The sequence below is a fragment of the Callospermophilus lateralis genome, chromosome 9 (genome assembly GCF_048772815.1).
Source record: "Callospermophilus lateralis isolate mCalLat2 chromosome 9, mCalLat2.hap1, whole genome shotgun sequence".
Lineage (NCBI taxonomy): Eukaryota > Metazoa > Chordata > Mammalia > Rodentia > Sciuridae > Callospermophilus > Callospermophilus lateralis.
The window spans coordinates 27699868-27722883 of NC_135313.1; the positions used below are offsets into that span (position 1 = coordinate 27699868).

The window sequence follows — 23016 nt, forward strand, 5'->3', positions numbered from 1 at the left end:
CGGCATTGTGTCTTCTCTGAATGGCACATAATACAGCAGAAGCCATTCCTAATTGAGACCTTACAGGAGGTACAAATCCCCTCTTTGTTCAGCCTGACAAATTAGTGCCAGAAAGTGGCAGGGTCCGAGTGGGAATCAAAGGCAAGAAACACAAAGATGGAACTTAAGGCTACAGTAATAACCCTCTCTTGTCCTGAAGGGAAAAAAAGTAATGACCAATGAAAAATGAAGGTTTTTTTTTTTTTTTTTTTTGTTATAAATTCCCTTGACGTGACAGCACCTCGGGGCTGCTCTATTTATTTAGCAAAAGTGATTAAATAGCAATACAACAGGGCGGCCCATTGTTTCCCTAGATGCCCCCTACCTCACAGACCCCTGCTGCCTTGGCTAATTGATTGACAATGAACCTCTGATAAAGAAGTGTGTTGTTAGGACCTGGGATGGAGGGGAGCATCCCCCCACTTTGTGTGTGTGTGTGTGTGTGTGTGTGTGTGTTTCATTTTTGTTTGAATTGCACTCTAGTTTTTTCCCCTTTTCTCTCCTTTGCCTTGTCTTTCCCTTACCCTCCCCCCCCACACACACAGAGATTCAGACAGGTAGAGGGGAATTCAAACTATAGCACAGCTTTTGACAGCTTCATACTTGGAACCAACTTCCTGGATTGCTGTCCCCCTGCTCCCAGAGTAAGGCAGAACAACAGTGTGAGAAAGGGAGAAGGTGCTACTTTCTGGTACTAATTTGTCAGATCCCTGGCACTTTAAGGCCAGAAAAGTGGTGGGTTAGTTTTTCATGTGTAAGAATGGATATCTGAAACTAGTTTTTGCACTAGGACTTTCTCTTCAATTCTTTGCTCAGTTTAAAAAACAAACAAAACAAAACAAACAAACAACAACAACAACAAAAAACTCACACATTAAAAGCATATACATGGAGGGGGAAGGGGTTGTTGTAGAGTAAGAAACAAAGACCAGAAGTTTTGTGTCTCCCCTCAGTCCTCAAGAAGCCAGGATTGATTATTTGAGGATCAAATCTGGCTGCTTATGGTGTAACTCAGTGTACCCCAAGGATGCTGTAAGTTGTGGGAAGGTGACCAAAAGCCTCCAGGCAGATAATTAATAGCTCCTGGTTGTATATGCTCAACTAGCTAAGCTGAAGATAAATCCCTAATTTAGCTCTGTTACAGCTGCAAAAACAAATCATTTCAAGCCCCTAGGAAAGCAAAATATATTAAACAAACAGTATCGACCTTGTTAATACCACATGGCATTTCATGTGATAAATGAGGGCGTATTTCTGGCAAAGGCCTGTTTTATGACATCCTTTAGACATAAAGGACACCTTTACCCTAGCAATACAAGCATCCCTGATAGAAAGTATGAGGTGGTTAATTATTCATTAAATAGCTGCCAGACTGGAAGTAAGCAATATTTCTGTGTTGGGCCTAGTTAGTTACTTATTGGTCTTGGGGTAAACCATGCAGAATAGCAATTGTTAAGAAAAAGAGAAATTGAATCTGGGAGCTGATTATGCATGTGAAATTGCAGATCTGTTGGTTTCTAAGTGCCAAGAAGGGCAGTCGTGTATTACGCTCTTGGAAAAAATAAAAAAGAGGTTTAGGGTAGCCAGAATTTGTTTGCAATCCCATGTGAAAAATTAGGGGTTCCTTTATTGATCAAAATTCCAGATCTAAGGAAGGAAATGAAGATGGAAACAAAAAGAACTAGATTTTTCTTGATATTTTCTTTTTTTTTAATTTTAATATTTATTTTTTAGTTATTGGTGGACACAACATCTCTGTTTGTATGTGGTGCTGAGGATTGAACCCGGGCTGCACGCATGCCAGGCAAGCGCGCTGCTGCTTGAGCCACATCCCCAGCCCCGTCTTGATTTTTTCAATTCTTATCTTTATTGCTATTTTGAAATTTGTCTCCCACTTAGTAGGAATAGCAATAAGTTGAAGATTTATTCGATTTAGGGAATAGGCAGATAACCTATTCCCTAAATAGACAATGAAGAAAAGACAATGAAGAAAAACTTAGATATGCCCCCTACAGCGTATGAACAGCTTGGATAAGTGAGAATGGTGTAATCTGTTGTTGCCTTCTCATATTGTATTGTCCAAGTTAATTTGTTATTGTTTTCAATTGTTGTCTCTCAGAGGAGAAATCCCTAGGGGTATTGCACTAACAGGCTAAATTTTATTTCCCCCACTTTAAATATGACCATGGAGGGGTTGCTGGTAGCAAAATCTTTAAGTGGAGTTTTAGTGGAGAGTTCATTTCAACAAGCATGTATTCATCCCCTTATGTGTGACGCGTATTCTGTCAGGCACCTTGGGAATATGCAAATAGGAATGAGGTGCAGACTGTCCTCTTCAAAGACTCACAGAATCTTCCCTCCCAAAAGATGGTGAGGACTTGAAGTAGGTGAGCAAGAGTATGGGACTGGTGATCAGGGGGCAAACCATCATGGAGACTATTATATCCCTGACTCTGCTTATGCCAAGGAATCCCTGTTATAGAGAATTTGAAAGCTCATAACCCCATAACCCATTTTAAATGTGTCCTTTTATTTTCCACAGAATTTAACTCAGGGGAAATCTTCTTGGCTTTTAAAATAGTCTGTCAAAAATAAAATTTGAATTTCTATTGAGTGCCCATTATATAGTAGGTACTATGAGAGATAGTTACAGTACAATTATGATATGTAGCCCCCAGATCTCTACTCTGAGGTTGAGGAGCCACAGAGGAAAATGGGGACTACTAGGCAACTAGGCCAGGTCTATGCTGTACAGTGCTTAGTGTTTAGGAAAGCATTTGGCAAAATCCCAAGACAGAGAAGCTTGGGTTATCAAGAGATTATAGTTATGCTGTTTTGTGAATGATTGGCAGTTTTACCCAAGGACTGTTGACTGATAGGTCCCTTTCAGCCTAAAAGGTTGTTGGTAAAGATACATGATAATAAGCAGCATAGTTGAGTAATTAAGAGCAAAGACTGGAGTCTTTTTGCCTGAGTTTCCAAATCTGCTGCTCACTGGCTATGTGACCCTGGATAAATTACTTAACCACCGTGGACCTCCTTTTTTTCATCCCAGATGTGAGAAATAATCACATGTACTTTATTAGTTTGTAGTGCAAATAAATTGAGTTAAAGGGCTTAGAATACTATCTAGCATTTACTGTAAATACTACAAAATGGTTATTAGTATTGGACCACCTATGGTAATAATTACCAGGATAAAGATATCATAGGTATATTTACTAAAATTGTAGCCATTACAAAACTTGGTTGGACAACTAATATGTAAAAATGACAGAGTTGAGATCCTAAAATGCAAGCCAGAGGAATGGATCAAAACAACTGAGATGAAGTTTATAGTCCAGATAGTCCTGTCCTTACACTCAGAAGATCAACTGCATAGATACAAAGTAGAGGAAACTTGACCTTGCAGAGGTCATGCAAATGAGGCAACTGGGAAGTGAGCATTTGTGCTTCTATGGCTGGACAAATTAGGTCCAGGAAAAAGAGATAATATTCCCAGCAAGACCTCATCCGGAAATTTGTTATGGATGCTGCTTTTTTTTCCTTCTTCTTCCTGTTACTGGGGATTGAACTCAAGCCCTCACACATGCTAGGCAAATGTTCTACCACTGAGCTATATCCCCAGCCTTTTTTTTTTTTTTTTAATTTGAGTCATAGTCTCAAGTTGCCCAGCCTGGTCTTGAATTTGTGATCTTCTGGTCTCAGCCTCTTAAGTCACTGGGATCATAGTGGTGAGCATAGTGCCTGCCTGGACTCTGCTTTTTGAGAACAAATGTGTGATAAGATAGTGAAGGGACTAAAAACCATAGCACTGAAATATAACCTAGGATAGGGATGACATAGTTTTCCCTCTGCATGTTTGAAAGCTGCCATTTAGAGAGAAAATAGGCACACTCTGTTTTATCTATTTCATAGGATGAAGGTAACTCAGAATAGACTGGATTTACCATGGTCATAGGTGAAAAATGCAACATCCTGACCAAGGAGATTGCAAAACCTGGAAATCCTGACCTCAAGACAAGGTGCTTAACTTGTCTGATTTAGAATTTTCTCATCTGCAAGATAAAGAGATTTATTCATTCAGCCCTTCTACAAATGTTTATTGAAACCCTACTAAGTACTGCACTATGCTATAAAGAAAATAAGACAATACCATTAACCATCCTCACAGAATAGGAAGAATTAGAAGGCAGACATAAATAAGCAGTTGTGACACACAGTTGAACTACAAGGTCTTTGACTCTCCTTCCAACTCTTCTAGCTCTGTCTGGCATATTTTAGAGGGAATGCCCTTGCTCTATGCAGTCTCTCCTATTTCTCATTCTGTGATTCTTTGAATGTCTATAGAAGATTAGAGAAAATGAGATTAATGTTCTCCAGTTAAGTCTCATTTAATAAGTAATACTTTATTCCTTTGGGGAAAAAGTGAAACCAGTCGAAATATCAATGACTGAGAGAATAGGAGATGGGAATCCTTTTCCTGGCTCTGATGTCTATCGTTGGAGGAATTACTTTACTTTTTACAACCTAAGTTTCTAGGTCCAAGAAATAATTTAAAATAAAAATAAATGGAGAATAAGAATGTGAAAACATGCTAAAATAGTAATGTGAGTCTATGAAAGAAGAAAGTGTTATATAATTTGTATTTTAAACTGTTTCACATCCTGAAATTCAAAGAGATTTGATCACTTTATATAAGTAGGCCTTTTGATTTTATAGGATATAAATTTGCTTTTTTGATTTATTCCTGGTATTCTCATCATAGAAGTCACATGTTCCTCTTTGATATGTTTCAGAAGAATAAAATCATTTTGAATTTCAGAAGATATGGATCTTTTGATAGACCTTCCTGAACTTCATAGGCCATAGCTGTGCTCTTTTTTTTTTTTTTTTTTTAAGCCGTTCATTTCTCCCAGTCTTTGTTGCTATACTTTGGTCTGGAAAGTTCTTGTCCCTTTTTGTAGCTTCCTTTTTGGTTAACATTGTTCTCATCACATGCTCATTTCTGGCTAAACTTCTAAAGAAAGTGTTAATGTACCATTGGACTCCACATTGAGTTAAAAGTTTCTATTTACTGACCTTACACTGGAAGAGAAGTTGGTCTAGGTATGGTTTTAGGATAGACTGGGGTAGGTCAAGATATTCCTTAATTTCTACTAGTTCCTTGCAAAACCTAAGCTTTTCATGGACCCGTTGAAAGAATTGTTTGAAAGTTTTCTAAAATCTGTTATACTACCTGGAGTGAAAAAAATTGTCATTTTAAAATACATCTCTAGATAAGAAAATCTGATAAATTAACAATACCAAGTTATTTCTTGCCTTAATATTTTCATCAAATTATTCATTTATTTAACAAATATGGGCCACAAATAGTCCCAGAAATTGAGGTATGGGACTACCTAACTTAATTTTGTAGTAGGAAATACACGTGTATGCTTTGAAATATGCCAACACTGAAAATACTTTAATTAAATCACATGAATAAAAAACAAAGAGCATAAAAGTCCTTTCCTTTCCTCCTTTCATTCTGACCTTTCCCAGATCTCGTCTCACCTTCAACAAGTGCGATTTGTTATAATTCAGACTGACCCTAGTCATCCTCTCCCTATGGCTATTCCATGCCTTCCCAGTTCTTTCTCTCTGAGCACCAGCAACATTTCATGACCTGCCCCTCTTGATTGCAGCTTACCTTTGCAATCCCACCCCCCCCACACACTAAGTCCAGCCACACTGCTTCCCTCTGTTTCTCAAGTGCACCAGCTCCTTCCCACTACCTCAGAACCTGCGGGCGTGTAGGTGCCTCTCCCTCATCCCCACCACTACCCCCAACTTAGATGCTACTTCCTCAAGAACACCTCCTCCAATCTCTCACACTGATTATTAGTTTCCCTCCTCTCTAATGCTGATTTAGTGCCCCCTAACTCTAGTGCTGGTCATAACTGAGATTATAATGTCATTTGTGTTATTTATTTAATGTCTGTTTCCTCCACTTGGTGCAAATGCTATGATGGCAAGGGCTGTGTTGGTATTGTTTCATCTTTTGTTGTTGTTGTTGAGCTGTTTTTTATGTTGCCATGGCTAGCTTTGAGCTTGTGGCTCAGGCAGTCCTCCCGCCTCAGTCTCCCAAATAGCTAGGACTATAGGTATGCACAACTGTACCTGGCTCTGCATTGGTCCTATCCATTGCCAACTCCCTGATTTTGCATCTGGCACACAGTAACAAGTACATAGTAAATATTTCTGATCATCTTCTGTTTTGGACTCTTGCTATCTATTCCCATCATTGGGTTTTCTGCTTTCACCATCTTTTCTATGAAACCTATATCATCTGTAGATAAAATCAACGTGTTCTCTACTCGATCATCTTGGTTGTTAAAAATTACTTATAAATGATGGTACCAGCATTTACCGTTGGGCAAACTGATTAAGATTTTGCAAGTTTCCAGGGACTTTTAAAAACATTTTGACTACAGGTCCTCTCAGAGCCTTTATTATACCAAAGTGAGGGATAAATATGGAACATTTCCAAACTTACTTAACAATAATACCCCCTCTTAGTGGAACTAGGATTCCTCAACGAGGTTGCAAACCCCCTGCTCTGGGAACTGTATTGTTAGAGTTTAGTTGACATATTTGATATAGTTGTGCAATCAACATTTTGCAGTTCAATTCTAGCACTGTTAGCCCAGACCGCACAAGTTAGGGGTTCAGTTCTCCACAAGATTGCTCCCCCTTTAGATGCCAGCCACAGGTTTAGGGTTTGGGCCACCTCCACTCTGACTGGATACAAGTTCAGACATTTCCTCAATGTACTCAGGTTTCACAACTTGCTAGGGAAAAAAAAAAAAAACACCAAAAACACAGAATTCAGGAAAATGCTATATTTAACAATTACAGTTTTATTGTAAAGAATACAAATTAGGAACAACCAAATGAAAAGACTCAGAAGCCAATGTCTAGGAGGGCCCCCAAAACATAGTTCTGTTTTCTCTCCTTATGGAACCAGGGTAGATTACCTTCCCATCAATCAGTGAGTTCAATAAGAAAGTTCCCCTGAGTTCAGTGCCCGGACTTTTTTGTGGAATTTCATTTTTGTAGGTATAATTGAATCAATTGCCATGTGATGGAATTCATCCTCCAACTCCCTTCTCCTCCCTAGAGGTTAAACTGGCTCAAAAATCCAATCCTCTTATCACATAGGTTGATCAAACCTAATCCTAAAGCTGTTTAGTGGTTCACCTATTAGCATAAACTCAGGTGTTTTATCTGAGGGGCTCATAAATAGCGGACACTTGTATCATGTAGGGAGATTCCAAAGTTTTAGAAGCACTCTGTCAGAAACCAGGGTCAAACACTAGACAATTATTTATTACACAGTGGCAAAGGACACTGAATGGGTTATTTCCATAACAAAAATGGCACATGGATGAAAGAAGGATGAACATTGTATGTGGTTGCCCCTCAGAAAATGAGAAAGCCTCATTTAATTTGCCCTGCCCCCTCATTTCTAATCAACTACTGTGATGTGGCTTTCTGCCCTTATTGCATCTACCTGGGCAAAGGAAGTTTCTGGTGGTGTCTTCCTGTGTGCTTCTAGAACCAAGCAACTTCAGAGACAGATAAGAAATTGACCAACTCCTGGCTGCCCAGCCTGCTGTAGCCTCCCTGAGTCCCAACTCAGGGTGGTGGGATGATGTCCAGAGATTTTGTGGTCCCCACTCTCTAACCCAGATACTGCACTCAGATCTTGGTTTAATATAGAGAATGTTTCCTTTTTAATAGATATAAAAGTCACTACTAAAATTAAATTTATTTACCTTTAAGTGAAAAAATTTAACTTATGCTATATACCATTTCTAGAAGGAAACTAAGATTCTAAAACTTAAGACGTGAGCTCATTTCAATTTCTTATAATATTGAAAATCACATTATAACCAGGTACCAAGGGTTTTGTCTTCCTCATATTTTTTTCAGTAAAATAAGTAAATCATGTAGAGCCGAACCAAAAGCTTTCCTGAAAATCACTACCCTTTCAAATCACCATACCTGTGCTTCTGACACAGAGGAACAGACTTTGAAAGTCTTGGTCTCTTTCTCCATCTCCATCAATAAAGATGATCTTCTCAAGCCCCAGACTGTTAGACACTAGACAAAATTTTAGATACACTTGATGTGATGGTTAGGAGGCATCCAGATCCAGTAGACTAAGTAATAAATTAGGAGGATGAGAACTTGGTCTTCCCTTTGTAGCTGTGCTACTGGTGTGTTAAATAACTTGGAGCCTACCTTACCAGTCCTGTGGGTCAGCATCTATAGTACACCATGTTGAGGGAAGATTAAACTTCCTTGGCTAGGAACAATTCAAATGTTTTAAAATATTTGCTGAACCAAAATTAATGTACAGTATCACTGCAATTTTGCCCAGAAAATATGGGGAGGTCCTTCAAGTGACCCCTTTAAGAGAAGTCTTTCTGTGGCCTACCCATGGCCTTTGGGAAAATGATGTTTTTCATCAATAAGATAAAGAATTTTAGCTTGAGCAAAAGGTGCTTGATAATGCAAATCATCCCCATCTCTTCATCTTTACCCAGTGTCTTGTGTGTTGTTACCATCACATTTGCCTTTCCTCCCTATTCCCGCTGTTGGATGCTGTCTGAGCCATCATCCTTAAGGAATTTACCAGGCTAATAAATAAAGAGGTCAGGAAGTTGGAGATCAAAATATCACATGTACTGCTTAGAGATCACTTTTATTATTATGTAATAGATCCCTAAATTAGACACACACCAGAGTCAGACAAAATAGTAGACACACATGGTGTGGTAGCTGGAATCTCTAAAGCCAGGCACTTCTTCTAAACTTACCAGTCAGATGCCTTATTTCTCCACCCATAAGGGTTGGATAAGGGAGAGAAGCAGGGTATGTTACTCTAAGAAATGCCTTTCAAATGGCAACCTGAGGACCAGAGAATAGAAGTTTCCACTTGTGGCATTTTTCTGTGTCTTGCCTCCCAAGTCTAAATAATCGATTATAAGCAGCGTATCTTCAAATACTAAACATTTAATTAAAAGATTAGCTTTGGAGATGGTCACATGTTTAGAGAGACAGAAATTAGAAGGTGTAAGGTAAAAGAATAAAGAGGAAAAGCAAACCAAAGGCATTCTCTAAACCCCATAGAACACAAAGAATTTGGTTTGGGGTGAAAATGAAGAAATCCAAGCATGGATTTATGAGAAGCTGATGAAAGTAATCTTTTTCACTTTGAGACTGTTCCTAGTACTACTCAGATCCACTCTCATGACTTTAATTTTATCAAATTGTTGTCATTACCAAAATAGCGCAAGTAGACATTACTCTAAGAGATGCTGTCGGGGTTTTTTCAAAGGTTTTAGCAAAGAAGAGGAAAGATTGTGTTTAAAGATACTGTAAAGTTCAAAGAGATGAGATGCTTGTAAAATATAAGAGAAGCAGGTGTTAAGAATGGGGAATGACGTGAAAGAGAAGTCAGGGGGATGCTGTAGAGGCACTGCATGTGATCAAACTGCAAACCTGATGAGATTAATGCAAGATGTGACTTCTAAATCCAAGCTGAGGGAAAACCAAGTTTCAGAAACAGAGTCAGGAAAGACGGGTTGCTTCCCCCACAAAATAATCTGAACTTCTAAGCCAATAAGAGTTGTTGGCCTTTCCAAGCATCCTAGTTAGTAGAGGTTGATAACATGTTAAATACCTAGGGAAATCATTGTCGAAAGAACATAATTGGAGCATACATTGGATTCTCTGAAACAAAATGGACAGAGCAGAATTGGGACTAGAGTAAGGTGAGTGATGTCTTTGCTTTAATCTTTTGCTTTAGAATTTAAGGGGTGTCCCAAAACCTTGGCAAACAAGATAAATAATATTTTAATATTATTAAAAATTAAAATTAATTCTCAACAGTCCATGATGAGCAAAATATAAAAAGTTAAGAGACAATGTCATTATTACTGTTTTTCCTTTTGCTTCAGTCTAATCTAACTCAGCACTGGTTTGGAGGAACGTTCAAGTAAGACAGTTTATTTAATAAGATATCTTCCCCCAAAGTTCTTAGTGCATAAGTTCCACAAAACCCATCCTTGCATTTGTCTTTTCACAAGGACAGTGAAGTTGATCTGTCTTCCCTGTCTGGGATTGTAGGAGAACACACAAGGAATCCTAGTATCCCCATGTTTAAGATTCAACTGACAGAAAGAGATAAACTGGGACAAAGGAGTGTCAGTCCCACCAGCAGCAACTTTCAGGTCTGAAACAGCATAGCTGAACTTTTCTGGTTTTGCACTTATTTTTCAAGTAAGAGTTCTTGGTTGGCAAGTGTTTTACCAAAAGGATTAGTATGCGAAGAGAAGAGCCCCAAGCCTGGCTCTGATCATCACTCATGGTCACCTAGTGATACCATGTGGACAAAGTCTGTCTTTCATGATACTTCTTCAAACTAATTGAGCAGCAAGAATCTATTTTCTTACTATAAGAAAGCAGAACTGGGGAAAAAAACTCTTCCTCCTCTGTGATAGATGGCATACCCATCACGGGCAGAGAAAAGTGACAAAGTAGAGTCAGTATATGGAAATCTTACTTGACCCTCTTGTCTTGGTACTATCACTGGGCTTATCAACAGTGACACTATTGGCATGTGGGGCTGAGGAATTTTTTGTTGTGCAGGGCTGTTCTGTGCATTGTAGGATGTTTAGCAGTATCCCTGGCCTCCAAACACTAGATATCAGTAACTCTGTCACTCCCCTTTTATAACAATCAAAAATGTCTGTTGGGACAGATAACTCCCCTGGCTGAGAACCACTGGGCTGTCAAGAAACCAGGATTGTCAACTATGTCCAATTTTCCTCATTCAGCTTTTTCTCACTCTTTTTAAAATAATAAATGTCTTTTGCTGAAATACATGTTGATTCAGACCAATTATCATTTTATAATCTAAGACCTCTGCATTTTCATGGGTTGATTTAATTAAAAATAGTAGGTTATAGAAATAGAACCCTCACCAACTAACATTCTATATCAAATATATCTGATGCTTTCAATAACAAGAGAATATCCAATTTAATTTGTTTTGTACAATAAAGGGTAATCATTCTCAAAAAACTGAGCCCTTGACATCAGTTGACCTGGTAGCTCAAATTTTTAAACTTTGTTTTTTTTGGAACGAATACGCCAAATAGCATTGCCCCCACCTCCATCCTCCTGCCCCTCTGATAGAGCTCATGTAATGGTCACAGCTCAAAACATTATTGGCATCTTTGTTGGTCCCTTTTCCAGACCCCTGACATCAGGTAGTTGCCAAATTGTTTGCATTTTGTTCTGTAACATCTCTTTCTCCCTTGCTGTTCCCAAGCCTCCCACCTTATCAAGCACAAACTGGTACAATAACTTATTAACTGGTTCTCTCCCCTCCCAGTATTTTCTTACTAATTAATCCTCTCAAAACTCCTTCTCGAGACAACTCAGCTGTTCCTTTATCTTATTGATTAGTAAGGACCCCTCACCCCGAGCATTTGACATTCTTATGTTTTAGTTTCACTTTATCACCCCAAGCTCTTCTCCCAACATCCGTCTACTTATGACCCTCATGTTTTCCAAACATACTCGTATTTTTCTGATTTCAGCCTTTATTGATATCATTTTTTCAAAATCTTTTTCTTCAAGGTCCATCTCAATTGCCCACATGCCTACACCACCTTATTGATCTCCCTAGTTAGTTGTGATTGCTTCCTCCTTTGTCCCTTGTAGATTTGCATTCTTGCTCCCCATCTCACCAAATGTGTTCAGAGGGGACGCTAATGCTGGTAAGGCCCTAGACCAAATTCATTAATGAACTGAACCATGTTCTTTTGTATAAATTAATTAATTTTTTGTCCTTGTCATTTTGTCATCCACAAGGAGACGATTTTTATATCTTCCAAAAAATACCTGTGCGAAAATTCATTTTTATAGTTGCTTGACGTTGCTCATCAAGGGCCACTTCAGCCACTTCTGTTGGACTCAGACTTTTCACCATCTGTACAACTGTGGACAGATTTTGTGTCAGTTTTTTAATTTGTAAAATGGGGATAATACCTACCTCGTAGAATTGATATGAAGATTAAATGACTACATTCTCATGTGCACATGCGCAAGTGTATATTATGGAAGATGCCTATGAAGCACCATATATTTGTTTATCCATTTACCTATTACAATTATTTTGATTTTTAAATTTTTCATCATTCTCTTGAAAATATCTGGGGAAAGGACAAACACAGAAGTAAATGAGAAAATATAGTCATTGACCATTAAGAGGAAAACAAGATGGAAAAAATATTAAATTTAGATTGACTTAAACATTCTAGAAGCTGAATTTATAACATTGCATTATTAACGTATTTTACACTAATGGAAACACTATTATTGATGTATCTTGCAAGAAAAATTAAAGTAACTTACCAACATGCCAGGCACAGTGACACACACCTGTAATTCCAGCTACTTGGGAGCCTGAGGCAGAAGGATTAAAAGTCCAAGACCAGCCTGGGCAACTTAGTGAGACTCTGTCTCGAAATGAAATTAAACAAATGACTGAGATGTAGCTTAGTGGTAGAATACTTCTGGATTCAACTACAGTTTACTGCCAGAAAATAAATAAATAAATAACTCAACAACTTAAATCATACCTTTTGGAAGTAAGAATCTGTTACAGATTATTTTATTTACAACTCAAGGCAGATATCTAGTAGATAGAAAAGCAGATTCTCTAGAACAGTGCACATGTTTACTTAGTCACCTTAGCAAAAATCAAGATTTATTGCCTTTCAAGATAAATTTTGACTAAATATTGACTTTAGGTTCTCAATCATTGTTTACCTGAAAGGCCAATAAATCTTGACATTTCTCAATGTGAGTTGGAATCTACTTGGTATTTATTAATTTATTTCACACAATTTTTAATCTTAATAACAACATTCCATGAGATTAGACAAATATTGTAGAGTTTAGCAAGTTTATATTTTCAATCAGCAGTAATTACCTACACATGATATTCCCTTCACTTCTTATTTAAATATATTACTTTTAGCACTGTTTATACAACCTGGGCCTACAAGTCAAAGCTGTCTTAGCTATGTAAATATTCAGTGCAAAACAAAAGCAAAATCTCACCAAATAGCTTACAGGATACTTTAAATTTTAAGCCAATTAGTATTCAGATTGGTCGTCTTCTTTCATTGCTACAGTTCTGCAGATTAATCAAGTAATACATGATTCTGCTTCACAGATGACCTCTGTCTTGACAGTTGATATCTTTGGATCTGTCTTGGTCTCATCTGTTGCTCTGTCTCTCTAGATGTAATGCATCAGTATGCATCAGATGCATCAACTCTTGCTGCATCTATGCCCAGTGCTAATACTTTCCAAGGATAACATTTACCATATTGCTGTGTTAAAAGGAAGATGCTTTAGGTGCCTCCATTTTATTTCAGAAGAGTTATTTATTCCTGCTATATTCTTAAGGACATAGCTCGCTAGCAACAGCTGTAGTCCATTCTACAGTTGCCAGCTTAAGTTGACCTAAATGTGTCTCAGTCACAGTAGGAACAATTTCCTTTCAAGTATGATTTATGCTTTTGAACATGTGTCAGTCCTCTGACTATACAGAAGAACTTTATGAGTCAAAGTTTCAGCCAACGAGGAGTGACAATTTCCCATGGATAATCTCTTGTTCCTATAAAATTTGTAGATGTGCAAAATATGAAATCCATCAGAAAAATGTCCTGTTCTGATGAACAGAAGAGAATTTCAGTATGTAGCATTGGAAATAACCAGTGAGTATATTTGAGGATTGTTTTATCATGTATATTTCCTCCTACCCACAAAGTTTTAATCCCCTGGGAAGATAATTCATTACTAGGGACTTAAAACCTCATAGAGAAAATAATTTTGAAGTGTTGCAGTCTATAGTGGATCCATAATTCCAACAACCAGTCCATCATATTCATTATTAGCAATTACAGGTGGTACACATTGATTTTTTAAAAGTTATCCTAAGTAAATGCCTTTTACTCTATGGGTCACCACCTGGGCCCAGAGAAACTTGGATGCTTGAAACAGGAAAAGTTTTGTATCACTGGTTTCCAAGTAATTATTTTTCAGTGTCTCTCACCCTTTGCCCCTTTTCATTCTACAATTGTGTAGAATTCCATATTCTCAGTTTCACTGTGCTAACTGAAATCACATGTGTGTTCAGTGTCTCTTACATCTCAGGTCTGTCCCTTCTGACTGTGGAGGATGCAAGTCTAGGGCTTAAGTTTGTTTTCCACTTCCTTTAATCAACACTAAGGTTACACTGAAAAAATTGCTTGTGCTGTGTCAGGCAGACCTATGTTTAAATGTTGCCCAGCTTTGTGCTAATACCAGGTTGAATAAACAGAACTTTCAATTTATACCAACTTTAACACTTTCTTTTAAAAAGTATAAGTTCAACACTTAACTACTTAATGAGCCAATGGTTATAGACTGTAATCTAGGAAAACTAAATTCTTCATGACTTTCCCCACTAATTCTTGTAAAACAGCAAGTCATTGAACCTCAATTTCTGGTTTCCTTCATTTTGGAAAATCTGGTCTCGAGAGCCTATGATCAAATCCCAGGTCAGCAACATTTTATGTCACACTTACCCCAGCTCACTGATCTCTGCCAAGACCCTGGAAGAAAAGAAGGGAAGGAGAGGGAAGTCCCTTCATCACTTCCGTGGACATCTTGTTCTACCCTGTGCAAATGGTTAAAGAGTGTGTGACACCAGGTTTTTTCTCTTTTTACACAACAGATGAAAATTTGTCTTCTCACTTTGTTTATCTCTTTTCCTCCCTTTTACAAAGGCACCTTCTCTTTCTTTTATTTGCCTTTATTCTTTTCTTAGAGCGTTTCTACCTCCAGATACAAAGAACTGGCTTTACCTTAAAATTAGGTAAAAGCTTACTTTAAGGGACAGGAAGGGGGTGGGGTAACTGACCAAGCTTAAAAGCATTCTGTGCTTAAAAGCATTCATGCTCTCCTCCATGAGGGAGATTCACCTGGGCCCAGCACAGCTGATGTTACTTCCCTTAGAGACCTGTGGGTTCTCAACTCCTGGCCAGGAAGGCAGACTGAAGTTGGTAGCTATGAAGTAGAAAGAAGGTGTTTGGCTCCTGCTCAAGATCTCAACTTCAGTAACACCACACTGCAGCCAGCTGAGCTCACTAGGTATTCTTGATAGAAGAAAGACTGTGCTTTGTGGAAGTTCATGCCAAAATTTCTGCTTCAACCCCCAGCAACAGATTCTTTTGGGTGTCTTAGTGAAAGGCCATTTGGGAAATGGACTGTACATGCAGCAAATAGGATTTCAGTTAAATGGTGACATTTGTTTCCAAAAGTGTATCAGAGGGGAAGCTAAGCTCTTCAGAGCATGTGTTCATTAAAGATTTGAAGTGGGGTGGGAAGCAAAAAAAAAAAAAAAAAAAAAAAAAGGCCAATGGGTTCTCTTGTGAGATAGTTTTTTGTTCCTATGAATTGAATACACTGAAAAGTTTCAAAAAGAGACTGGGAAGAATGTATTTGCTTTGATCTAACATGTAGAGTGTTCCCTTCTACAAAATGCCCTTTAATTTAGAAACATTGTTGAAAAATCTGTTGGAAAGTACATAAAAATATATGTAAATAAGCTCTAATTAGTTATTTCAATTAATTATTTTTTGTCCCTACTTTGCAGCTCTATTTTTCTCCCCCATAATGTTGCTTTTCAGAATCCAGCTTTGGCACTCTCCAAAAAATGTGTTTTTTAACACTCATTATTAAGAAAACACATTTTTCCCCCTGTTGAAACCTTACAATGATAAAGTAAAATCCAAGATTGTGTATCTTTATGGAGAATTGTTTCAGACATTTTTAGTCCATGATTTGCTAGTATGATATTAAAGGAAATCTTGCAGTTAATTGAAAGACCCAGTGTTTCTTTGTTGAAATAGATGGTATGTGTTGTTTTTTAGAAAATGAGTCTACATCAGGCCAGTAACTAGCCTCTAATCTTTTTTCCCAACCATCCTATGCTCTTTCAAAGACAAATACATTGGATTTGGGGGTGAAAATTTTTATGTCTTTCCAAGTTGAATGGAGTACTTCCTAGTGGAGATAAGAATGCTCTGGAAAATATATGTAAAATGAACTTAGCTTACATCTATACTGCCAATGTTTAGAAATTGACTAAGAACCAGAAATGCTGATTTTGAAAGCCTAGAAAGTAGACTATGTGACAAATAATGAGATTTACACTCAGCAGTCTGTGTGCCCTCTGCACTTTGGTTGAACAGAAAGTCTTAATAGCTTGGAGGGACCTTGGAGGAAACCTAGAAATCAGGGAGCAGACCTTAGCTTTTATCCATCTGAGTCCCTGGTAGAGACAGGGAAGGATGATCATTAGAAATGCAGATTCCTGATCCCTACTCCAAATCTACACAATAGAATTCATTTAGAGGAAGGGGTCCAAGTATTTTACCACCATCTCCAGAACATTCTGGTGTTGAATTTGACAGTGTAATTTAGGTTACCCCCTTTATTTTGTGGCAAGGAAGCAGGCCTTGAGAGTTTGATGAATCAGGTTCACCCTGAGCCCTAGGTAAGAGGAGACCCAGGTCTCCTGACTCTAGTCTATACACAGTGTGCGCAAAGCTGTCCCCAGGCAAATGGACAAGTTCAAGCTGACTTCTGGGTCAATAGGGTGATTTCAGCACTGAGAGAAGGATGGCACGACTAAATAGGGTATGAAGGTGAAGATACCTAGGGACTAGGGATAGGAGTTTAGGTGCTGCTCCTCTTGTCTAAACTAAACCCTGAATGAACCCTAGCCATATGCTCTCAACTTTTTAGCTTTTATGAGCCCAGAGACCTCTCTGCAAAATTGTGAGAATGTTTGGCTTATTTGCTCAATAGTTGAACCCCCAGCTTTGGGCCTATGTGCCCAACTGATTTAAACATTTTTAGGCTATGTGTTTTCTTCAAATGCATATTTTAATATTGCCTTGTTGCATCCAGAAAATTATAATAAAGTCATTAAAATCATAGGCTGAAGCCTAGCAGTACCTACTAAAGAATATATAAACATTTAGGAAATGCTTACTGATGTTTACTATATCCAAAATTCAAACAACCAAAAAGCTAAAATGATTTTTTTTTTAGTGTTCTATTGTGACAATTTTAACTATAATGATCCTGAATTTCTGCAGGATTCACCTTCTAAATCATTAGGAAAGATTGAATTCTATTTTCTGTCGCTTCAGTGTCGATTTAGTTTGGCTATTTCTAATATTTGGAAACAGCAATATTCTAGTGTCTAGGATATGTTAGGCTCCACTGACTTTTGTCCCATAGTTTATATGTGAACACATTTCATATACAGTTCATAGAATGGGCAACATATTTTAACAGGGATGTAATGAAAGTGGACTGTTGCAAGAGACAAGTGGTCAGATTAAAAGGATTACTTTTGGAATAGCTATGGGAAATTAAATTCTCTTTATGTGTATATGAGTGTACATGTGCCAGATAATACTTAGTTTATCATTCCTTCAACATAAACATTTATTGATGGTCCAGTATGTGTAAATCTCTGTGTTAAATGCTGTGGATAAAAAAATATATATTTGAGAAATTTAATGTGGCTGGCTGGAGAAGCCCATAGAAAGGCAAGACCATTTAAGGAGGCATGTGCTAAATGCCAAGTGAGTAACGCAGACAGTGAGTGCAGCAAAAAGCAATCCAACATCCATAGCCTTGGCTTGCGCGGCATCTCCTCTGTAGAGCAGGAACTTGTTTGGTTCTTCATTATCTTTCATGCATTCTTTCTCCTTCCTCAGCCAGCCTGACAAACAGGAACTGGTAATGATTTTGTTGCTGCTCAGTAGTAATGAAATCCACTGGAGGATCAAGTTTTTGAAGCATAACACTTACATATTTACTTACTATTTTTCAGTACCTCGTGTGTTTACCAAGAGTAGGATCTAATTCTCTTTCTGGAAGATGCACCGTGAAGCTACTTGATTATGAATGTCATTTTATTTGTGATGGAAGTTCCATTGAGTGTTCTGATACTTTTGTTTTAGGAGCTCATGTGAATCAGTACCTTTTTAGGTTGGCAGTTTGTTAAATAAATGCGTTTGAGCTCCTTGTATGGAAACGGAGTGCAACACAGATCATTACATGATTATTCTTGTTATTGAAACAGTAATTCAGTTTTCTGCATCATGAAATAGTGTCAGATCTCTTAGATCAACATAGTTTTTGGCACCCAACCGTGAGAAGTACCATAGTGGAAGGATTTCTGAAATGGAATCTGCAGATCGGAAATGTCAGAATAGTCATACTGTTTATGTATTCTTGATCACCGTTCTGGGGCTGCTAGGATTTTGTCCTTTGGGATGATCATAACAGGATTTCCATTCTCATTATGTAGGAGGTAGAACTTCGCTTCCAAAGAAAAATAATGGCTACTTTGTGACAGGGCCATGATTATTACCAGGGCCCCTGGCAATAGCTGGACAATGCTTACAGAATCACAAACTTTCTGAAATATGAAACGGGTGTTAGCAGTCACTTGCCAGCAGCCAGTGCTCTTGAATAACGGGCAGGATTTGTTGGCGTAGAGAGCAGAGAAGGTGTTGTATAAGGAGAAATAATGTGAGCTACTAAGTGAAGGGTAGAATGAGCACATTGTGTTTGTTTGGGGAGCGATGTGGAGAGTTATCTGACTGGAATAAGAGGTTGTATTCCCATTGGAGAGTAGTGAGAGGGAAAGCTGGAAAGGTGAGATAGGGCTAGTCAGCGGCCAAATTCCTTACATTGATTTTGTAAGCAAAGCAAGGCTACATATCAGATTTTAGAATCATTTTAGCATCAGAGAAACCTAGAGCCAAATCTAAACTCCACCATTTATTGGCTTGATGACCTCAAACAATATGTGTAACCTAGCAAAAAATCTTCTTTTTTACATAGGTAAATTAGAGCTGATGATATCTTCTTCATACAAATGTTGTGTTGTTTAGGCCAGAGCCTGTATGAGAAGCTCTTTGCAAACTGCCTGGTACAAATCAAGTTTCTGCTCTGAGAAGCCAGGAGATAATGGTGTGTTTATAGAGAAACTGCTCTCTAGCAGCTGAATGAAGAAGAAATAGAATAGAATCAGAAGAGATCAGAGACAGGAGAGTAGTTAGGTGACACAGTAGCCCCCCATGTAGTGAGAGAGGGTGGAGATGGTCAGACCAGGAAGAAGGGAACTCATCTGTACCCTGTTGCAGACTTTCATTTAATTTGTGTAGCCTTGTCCTCTGGTATCAAAGCACAACAGTCATAGACTTTCTTCTGCCTTGAACAGGCTGCCAGCGACCCATTGGTCTTTCCAACGGGAAAGCCAAGGTGTGCAATTACAGTGGCTGGTATTACTGCAGCAGTTGCCACGTGGACGACAGTTTTCTCATCCCAGCACGCATAGTCCACAACTGGGATACTTCAAAATATAAGGTAAGTCCAAAAACTGACTTAGTAGTAATTCAGGTGTCCACTTGTTGCAGGTAGATTATAATAAAAGATAACAAAATAATTTGAAGCAAATTTGATTAGGTAGTCTCACAAGAGCTGCCAGATTTTATTTAATATTCTTACATATCTCTCAGATTAAAGGCTTCTTAACTATGACTCAATAATTTTCTAATTTTAAAAGATACATAGCAACTTAGACTTTTTGGCCTTGAAAATTAATGATAGAGGTTAAAAGAGAATTCTGATAGGCCATTCTTTTTTTTAAATTTTTTCTTTTTAGATTTACATGACAGTAGAGTGTATTTTGACATATTATACATATAGGCAGTATAACTTATTCTAAAGAGGATCCCATTCTTGTGGTTGTACATGATTCACAGTTTCACTGGTCATATATTTATTTATATATGAACATAGGACAATTATGTCTGATTTATTCTATTATCTTTCTTATTCCCATCCCTACTTCCCTTCATTCCCTTTAATCCAATGAACTTCTGTTCTTCCCCTGCCCCTTACTGTGTGTTAGCATCCACACAGAGAGAATATTTGGAATTCGTGGGATTGACTTACTTTATTTAGCATTATAGTCTCCAGTTTCATCCATTTACCAGCAAATGCCATAATTTCATTCTTCTTTATAGCTGAGTAATATTCTATTGTGTACATATACCACCTTTTCTTTATCCATTCATCTGTTGAAGGGCAAACTTGGTTGGTTCCATAACTTAGCTCTTGTGAATTGAGCTGCTATAAACATTGATGTGGCTACATCATTGTAGTATGCTGATTTTAAGTCCTTTGAGTATATGCCGAGGAGTGGAATAACTGGGTCAAATGGTGGTTCCATTCCAAGTTTTCTGAGGACTCTTCATACTGCTTTCCAGAGTGGTTGCACCAATTTGCAGTCCCACCAGTAATGTATGAGTGTACCTTTTCCCCACATCCTTGCCAACATTTATTATTACTTGTATTTTTGATAATTGCTCTTCTGACTAGAGTGAGATGGAATCTCAGTGTAGTTTTGACTTACATTTCTCTAACTGCTAGAGCTGTTGGACATTTTTTCATGTATTTGTTGATCATTTGTATTCTTCTGTGATGTGCTGATAGGCTACTCTCTCTCTTTTTCTCCTCCTCCTCCTCCTTCTTCCTTCAGTGCTGGGGATGGAACCTATGGCCTTGCTCATGCTAGACAAGACTCTATCACTGGGCTACCCCTGGTCTTTTTTTTTTTTAATCTTATCTCCAACATCACAAGGTTATGGGATGATAAAATGGGAAAATAATGTATGAGCATGAGCATCTAGTGATCTTTGGAGAAGGCTTATATAATCCCAGATACTTCTCATGGTGGAGTGGCTGTCCTCCTCATATAAAGGTCTGTCTTCAAACACATTCAGCCCCTGGAGCTGGAGCCATGAGAGAAGTTATGAGGTCTTCTAGGTGGTGGCCTACTGAAGGAACACTTTTCAGAGGCGTCCTCAGGCCTTCGTGTGGACTGTTGCTTATTTGATAAGGGGAGCAAGTGTGAAGCTTTGCAGAGAAGAGCCAAGGAGGCTGCCCAAGAAGTACAGGTGGTAGGTTGTTTAGCTATAAAACTGCAAGTCGACCACTCAGGTCTGGGGGCACTCCAACTCAAAGAGGTAGAGAAAAGAGGAGGACCAACAAAGAAGGCCAAGAGGCCACGAAGGGTAAGCAATGAAGTAGAAGAAGCCCAGGCTATCTGACAAGCCATGTGAAGAAAGTGTTCCCAGATGAATCGTGACAGATGCTGATAGGTCAAATAAGATGAGCAGTGAGAACTGACCATCAGCTTTAGTAATGTGGAGGTACTTAGTGACTTTAATGAGAGCAGTTGAATGGAGTGGTAAGAGCAGTGGGTTCCACATAGACAAGGAAGGGACAAAAGACAATTCTTTTGAGAAGAAAGGAAAGGAGAGATGGGGAGAAATTCAAAGAGAAGTGAGTCAAGTTAGGTTTGATTGTTTTTGTTTTAGTGGAAAAAAATAATAGCACATTTTCTCTGCTGATTCAGACTATCCAGGTGAGAGGGGAGAATTGCTAGAATGATATGGTTGAGTCAGTAAGGGTAGATTCATTGTAGACAGGAGGGTTTGACCATCACTTAGAGCATGGAATGATAAAAATGGCAATCTATGCATGTGGGTGAATGGGTAGGTAGATGTGATATTTGGAGCTTATAGAAGCCCTTCTATCTGCACTAGTATTTTCCACCAATTTGTTTCATTTCATCATCAAAAGAAACTAAGGACCCAGATCCAGTTACTCTGAGAATTGCCTTTACCTTCTACTTCATAGGGAAAATTACATGATTGGGTAATAATTCCATCAATTCACCAAAAAACTTGTCTTCATCTACACACATCCTCTTTGCTCTCCTTCCAACCACAGAGGACCACTCTTAGAGAAGGTCCATTACTCTGCTTCTGATCATGGCCTTAACTCCTCTCTTCTCCGACACAGTTTTGACCAGTTGAGTTGACCTGTGACCATTTCCTATTCTGCTGGACTTGTCTGGTATATAGTACTTGAGCAGGTGGACCATACTCTCCTGGAATTCTCCCACCTTGCCTTTGATAACACACACTTGGTTCTCTTCCTCCTTTCTAACTTCTTTCTCAGTTACCTCCCTTGGTTCCTTGTTATTGGCATTCCTTGAAACTCATTCTTTGGTTTCCTTTTCTCACTTTATATTCTACTGGATTATCTCCCTCTATTCTGTTTGTTTTGTTGTGTTGTGTTTTTTTTGGGGGGGGAGGGGGTACTGGGGATTGAGTTCAGGGGTACTCAATCACTGAGCCACATCCCCAGCCCTATTTTGTATTTTATTTAGAGACAGGGTCTTAGTGAGTTGCGTAGTGCCTCGCTGTTGCTAAGGCAGGCTTTGAACTCAGGATCCTCCTCTCTTAGCCTCTGGGATTCTATTCTGCTTTAACTACTAGGATTCATATGCTGATGATCCTACTTTTAACTCCAATTCTACTTTGCTACTGAAATTGAAGACTGTGGCTTTAATTGCCCAATAGACATCTTAGCCTTAGTTTTCAATCTAGTAGTCTTTGATATATATGAGTTAACTAGCTGTATTGTTCAGCATTGTAGATGGCAGATCCAGCAATCTAACTCCCTACTGGAATGGTACTCTAAATTTAGAATTCTGTTATTGGTTGGGTGTAGTGATGCATACTGAGTAATCCCAATGACTTGGGATGCTAAGAGCCACAGCCAAGTAATATGATGCATGGCATTTTTGGTTGAAAGGTGCCACCAGCTAGCCATTGAGATGATATGATTATGTTAAGATTTGCATTCATATGGATATTGGACTCCTGCTGTCCACCTTGGCCTGCTACGGGACTCCTGGAG

The 23016-nt window shown here is 38.4% G+C and overlaps 1 protein-coding gene across 1 annotated transcript in view; it reads left to right on the forward strand.

Annotated features, from left to right (window-relative positions):
• Nucleotides 1-23016, forward strand: part of Plekhm3 (pleckstrin homology domain containing M3) — a 180179-nt gene that overhangs the window by 53194 nt on the left and 103969 nt on the right. Inside the window, exon 4 of the mRNA XM_076866281.2 lies at nucleotides 19463-19608. Coding sequence (XP_076722396.1) covers nucleotides 19463-19608 — 146 coding nt within the window. The remainder of the gene's footprint in view (nucleotides 1-19462; nucleotides 19609-23016) is intronic.